Source organism: Macadamia integrifolia, chromosome 3 (assembly GCF_013358625.1).
Source record: "Macadamia integrifolia cultivar HAES 741 chromosome 3, SCU_Mint_v3, whole genome shotgun sequence".
NCBI lineage: Eukaryota > Viridiplantae > Streptophyta > Magnoliopsida > Proteales > Proteaceae > Macadamia > Macadamia integrifolia.
This window is the reverse complement of record NC_056559.1, coordinates 11,822,080-11,828,086: the sequence shown is the minus strand read 5'-3', so window position 1 is coordinate 11,828,086 and position 6,007 is coordinate 11,822,080. Positions and strand designations below refer to the sequence as shown.

General features: G+C 35.6%; 1 protein-coding gene across 1 annotated transcript in view; it reads right to left on the bottom strand.

Moving 5' to 3' along the window:
* The window catches only part of LOC122074159 (G-type lectin S-receptor-like serine/threonine-protein kinase LECRK3), a 6,053-nt gene extending 2,526 nt beyond the window's left edge, over positions 1 to 3,527 (bottom strand). The window contains exon 1 of the mRNA XM_042639018.1: positions 3,445 to 3,527. Coding sequence (XP_042494952.1) covers positions 3,445 to 3,527 — 83 coding nt within the window. The remainder of the gene's footprint in view (positions 1 to 3,444) is intronic.
* Positions 3,528 to 6,007: the final 2,480 nt, after the last annotated feature.

Sequence of the window (6,007 nt, the reverse complement as noted above, 5' to 3'; positions counted from 1 at the left end):
TCACAACATAATATAGTATCTGATTTTGGGGTCTCATTTCCTATCCCTAGCTCTGGGACAACTTCAAGAAGAAATAAAGCTATCATTCAAACACAATCCAAACAACAAGTAAGGGGTCCCATGGATAAGCATGTGAGGAGGACTCCTGAAGAAGTGGTTGCAGAAAGGAGGGATAAAGGTTCATATCAAACAACAATGGAGAACCGAGTAAGAGGAGAAGAAGAAAGAGATAAACTTCATTCTTATTTTGCAAGGTGGGCTTATGAGAGTGGTGTTCCATTTAATGCTTTAAAGTTGAGGAGTTTTGAGGAATTGGTAGAGGCAATTGGTCAATATGGACCAGGTTTCAAGCCCCCTTCAATTCATGACTATAGGGGGCCTCTATTGAAGTCTGAAAAGGATAAAATTGATGAGTTAAAGGTGAAGTGTCAAGGATATTGGAGGAAATATGGGTGCACACTCATGTCAGATGGGTGGACAGACAAGAGATTGGTGAAGATAATGTGGTTCAAGTAGTCTCTGATAATGCTGCCGGAGGGGACTTTTTTTTTGGAGTCTGTGGATGCATCTAGCCAATCACAAACAGCTGAAATGTTATTTAAGCTACTTGATAGCAAGGTTGAAGAGATTGGTGAAGATAATGTGGTTCAAGTAGTCTCTGATAATGCTGCCAACTATGTTGCAGCGGGTCGACTACTAATGGAGAAAAGGAAGAGGTTATTTTGGAGTCCATGTGTAGCCCATTGCATAGACCTTATGATGGAGGAAGTAGGCAAATTACGCTCTTACATGTCTGTTATATCGAAGGGCAGGAAATTGACTGCATTCATCTACAGGCACACTCGTCTTCTTGAAGCCATGAGGCAAAAAACAGGAGGAGACTTAGTGAGGGCTGGAGTGACTAGATTTGCCTCTTCCTTTTTAACACTCCAGAGCTTATACAAGCACAGAGAATCTCTGAAAAAATTATTTGTTGATGATGAATGGTCCCGTTCTAAGCTTGCATCTACAGAGGCAGGGAAGAATGCTTCTGAGACTGTGTTTGCTACAACATTCTAGAATGGTGTGATGGATTGTATAAGAGCATCACAGCCTCTTCTTCAACTCTTGAGGATTGTAGATGGTGATGAGTTGCCTGCTATGCCTGAAGTATATATGGCAATACAAGTGGCAAGGAAGAACATCAAAAAAAATTTTGGAGATGATGAAAGGAAATGGAAGAAAATCATAGCCATTGTTGATCACCGTTGTGAGACTATAATGAATGGATCAATATATTTAGCTGCCTTTTTCCTCAATCCAAACAAGTTCTTTAAGGCAATAGAAGATAATCCTGATAATGAGTTGGACTTAGCTCAAAAAGCAAGTGATGCCTTCAATGATGTTCTTGTAAGGTTGGTGCCTGATGAGACCTTACAAGATAAGATCATTGTCCAGGTTGACAAGTATACCACTGTTCAAGGAAGTTTTGCAAAGGATATGGCGATTAGACAAAGGGACAAGTTGAATCCTAGTAAGTATATTTCCTTTTAAAGTTCTAATTAGTTTAGAACTTAAAATGTTGATTTTTTACTTAACCTATTTTTTTATATTATATATTTATAGTCTCTTGGTGGTCTCGACATGGAATGTACTTCACTTAATATGGTTTTATTGCGCATACTTGGTCTTTGTTGCTCATCTTCTGATTGTGAGCGCAATTGGAGCACATTTGAATTTGTGAGTATTAACTATTGAGTTCTGATTACAATAGTACATGTACTTCACTTAATATGGTTTTATTGAAGATAAGTAGATAACTTCATATTATTAATGTTTTTCAGATTCACACCAAGAAGAGGAATAGGTTAGAGCATCAGCGGTTAAATGATCTTGTCTACATTCAATATAATCGCCGACTTCAAGCAAGGTTCCAAGAAAGAAAAGAACAATGTAGAAACTACAATCCATTGTTGCTCGATGATCTTAATTGGAGTAGTGAGTGGATGATTGGTGAATCAGAGAATGAATTAGTGCATCCTGAGAATGATATCACTTGGAGAGATGTTGATAGAGCACTTGGAGCATCTTCATCATACCAAGGCCATAATAGACCAAGGAGGGCTCCAGCATCTACCAGTGGAACCAATCTTTGCTATACCCGGCGTGGAAGGAGGGTTGAGCTTGAGGATTTGTCAGATGAAGAAGTGGATGAGATGAGTGAAGAGGATATTCGTGATGATGAAAACATTGAGGATGATTATGGCATAGCTCCAGATGATGCAAGCCAGCAACAAAATGCAGTTGAAGAAGAAGATTTTAATTTAATTACTGATTTGGATTGAAAGTCTTAGAGTCTTAGAACTTTGACGTATTTTGAGTCTTTAAACTTTAAAGTTTTTTGAGTCCTTGAACTTTTAAGTATTTGACTTTCTTTGTTTACTAAATTCTTAGCATTTTAGTTTATTTTATGTTTTAGCTTCATTGAAGTTTAAAGTTTTTTAGAATGATTAAGAATCCCCAGGTTAGTCACTTCTCATCCATTTAATTTGGCATATCGATTTTTACTTTCGATGTATTTTAATTCTAAGTTCTTAACTACTTCTTTAACAGGAGTAGAAATATAGTGGATGACCTTAGGGCTTAGGCACTCATTATGGCATCATAGAGGTAAGTATAATAAATACTTGTATATTTTATGTCTTCTTTTCTTTATATTTATAATTTTGTTTCATAATTATGTATTTATATTATATGTTAATATGTTAAGATGATTGATGATTGAATATTGATGATTCATGATTGAATATTGATGATTCATGATTGATGATTGATGATGAATTGATGATGAACTTAGTTTATTCACTTTATTGATTTGTTTTCTTGATGAATATCTTACATTGGTATGAATATAAACATTTAATATTTATTTAGCATATGAGTAATAGGATTTAACTAGTATTTGAGTCAAATAGATTGGTTTTATAAAAAAAAGTACACAAGAACGCTTTAGTCAATAAGGCGACGCTTTATGTCCGCCTTATTGCTAAGGCGCTCCGACAGGGCCTCAAACGCCTTAGTCGCACCAGCGCCTCAAAAACTATGGTCAAATCTCTTCAAAGCCTCAAAAAAAAAAATTTTTTTTGGCAAGGTGGGGTGTGGGGGGGAGACATATACAAGGGATTGCAGCATGTCAGCCTCACCACACTATGTATCAATCTTCACAACTGGTTCAACGTTCTATACATGAATGGAGATCCCAAAATGTAATGTATGGTAAGATGGCCGACAGGGTGGGGGGGAGACATATACAAGGGACTGCAACATGTCAACCCTCAGCACATAATGTATCAAACTTCATAATTGGTACCACGTTCTGTACATGAATGGAGGTCCCAAAATCTCATGCATGGTAAGATGGCCCACTTTATAATACATGAGGCAAATCTTATACAAGGGTAAAACTTAACCATGAATATAAGCTTAATATTCAGGCCATCAGAGTGTGAACCACAATCTGGATCATCTATAAGCGAAATTGCGTCCATTGGAATTTTTTCCCCGTGTATTTTTAAACTCTCAAATCAGCGGAGGGTTAATATGGCAACCCAAACAGTTGGACAAACATAGGACCATGTGGATTTCTCATCTATCAAATTTTGAAGCCAAAATGAACCATATTTCTTAAAAATTTTTCTTTCAAAGTGAAAAGAAGGAAAAAAAAAAATCAAAACAACAACAAAATAAATACTTTTCTAATAATTCCTAACAATGGTAGGGTCACTCAATACCTACTAAATATAGTAATTAAATTTTACTTCACTTTTCAACCTAGTTACTTGGATTTGAATGGGAAAACATAAGGCTAAGGAATCTATTTGGAAAGTTTAATTACCATATTCTATAAGATTATAAGTTAGCCACATAAAAAAGTTTCCACTTTCTGTTTTTAAACTAATCACTTCTCTTCATTTGCTTTTACTTATAACCACAGGAATCCATATTCTTAGTATCATCACCCATCCAAATCTTACTAAAAATTTATCCATAGATTGTACTACATGGTGTAAGGTTTTCGGGTAAAACTTTTAAAACTTGGCACATGAGTCAAGTATCATGTGGACACTATGTCCACAAAACTTGAATCAACTAAACTTCCACCTACAAGATGTTTAGTGTTGTATGGATAAACTTATCGGGCCTTAAAGTTTGAAACTTAACTCTTGATAAAAATATTAAATAAATCAACTTTTTTACATTTTTAAGCTCAGAAATTGTATCAAATGTAGATGGGGGATATAATATAACATTAGAAACCTGGGAGGGTGATGGAGGCCCCACATGCTAAGGTCCCCTCTCTGTATATGTATCTGCCCATAGGTTTATAAAAAAACTACACCACTCAAGCAAAGAGGGCCACAAATAAAGATTAGATCCACCAACTACCATCTTTGACTACAAGAAGCCAAATTTTACTGGGCATAAGGTATTTCACCACGATAGTTTATAAAGGATCTCTATCAATTAAAAATAAAAAAGACCACCTAGATAGGAATTAAATATCCTCAAAATGATCACCCACAAATTTGAAAGTACAAAAACCCAAATGAACAAAAGAAAATAAAAGGATCATGATGAAAGAAAAAAAATTGTAAAACCTAAGTTTAATGGTTGCTTACCCCAACCGATATATGAACCCCAATCAATGTCATGACAAATTGAATAGGAGGGAATTTTCCAATCAATTCAAATTCTCTCTACATGGTAAACACAATCGGGAGCCATCATTATATCACATAAATCTAGTTGGAATGTTAAAGCTACTCAATCAAGAAAAGATAATCTGGAAACCCACACCACAAAAACTCCCAAAACCACTTCTTGAATCCATGCCAACATCCAAGTCAGTAACACAAGGAAATATCATTTCCTTGATTAAGAGAGGCATGAGAAGAATTTATTTCAGTGTGGGAGTAAGTTGTGAGTTTCATTTCAGGGGGATGAAGGTGAGTTCCACTTTGGGGATGTGGTGCTCAAGCTGTAGTTTATGGTGTCTTCCTAAAAGTGGCAGTGCATTAGGAGGCATCTGTTGTTTAGGGGTGTCTAGTCTAAGGAATCATTAGATGTCCTTGTTCGGTGATGGGTTTGGCATCAGTTCATGGGCCAGGTTTTGGGTTGGGTAACACTACGTCTATTACCTAATGGTGACGAAAGCGGAGGTCTCCACTTAAAAATGAACATATCTTATTCCAATCCACCAAATGAAACGTGAAGGCATCCAAATATTTTCAAAAAATAAATAAATAAATACAATATTACAAGGAAATGTAGGCAATCCAATTGACAATTACCTTGAAGCAAAAGTGTGAAGTAAAAAATAAAAAATAAAAATACTACTATACCCTACACGTAATAAGATTATCAACCTGCTACAATTACAAGTGTTCATATTGGGTATGTTTTCGAATGACCAACTTTTGATTTATCAATTGGTGATAGTGCATGTCCAAGAATGTGAATGCAATTAATGATGACTTCTCTCAAATTCAAGTTCAATTACAATTGAAACCAACAAACACATATGGCTTGGTTGATGATTTGGCAAAGCAAGGAGTTGTTTGGTCGATATTATACTTTGGAGATGATATTCCGTTATGATAGTTCAATTTATTGCAGGGTGGGTCTAAATGGTTCGGGATATTTATTGGATCATTGTACTCATTCCTTGCTTGGAGGGCAGTTTGTTGTTGCAGTTGTTTTTGTAACACTACATAGGACAATGTACTTTTACCTCTTTAAATAAATGTTTAAAACTTGCTGATGATCACCCCACAAATAGTCCTGATGACCACAACATAAAAGTAGAATGCACATAAGTAGGCTATTTACGTGTTAATGCTAGGTTTCAACATGAAACGCCTTCGATAACAACCCTTGAGAACATAACTACATGTTAATGCTAGGTTTGAAGTTTAAAAAGAAACCGAAACCAAAGGAAGAAAAATTAATTTCAGTAAGTGCCGAGAAA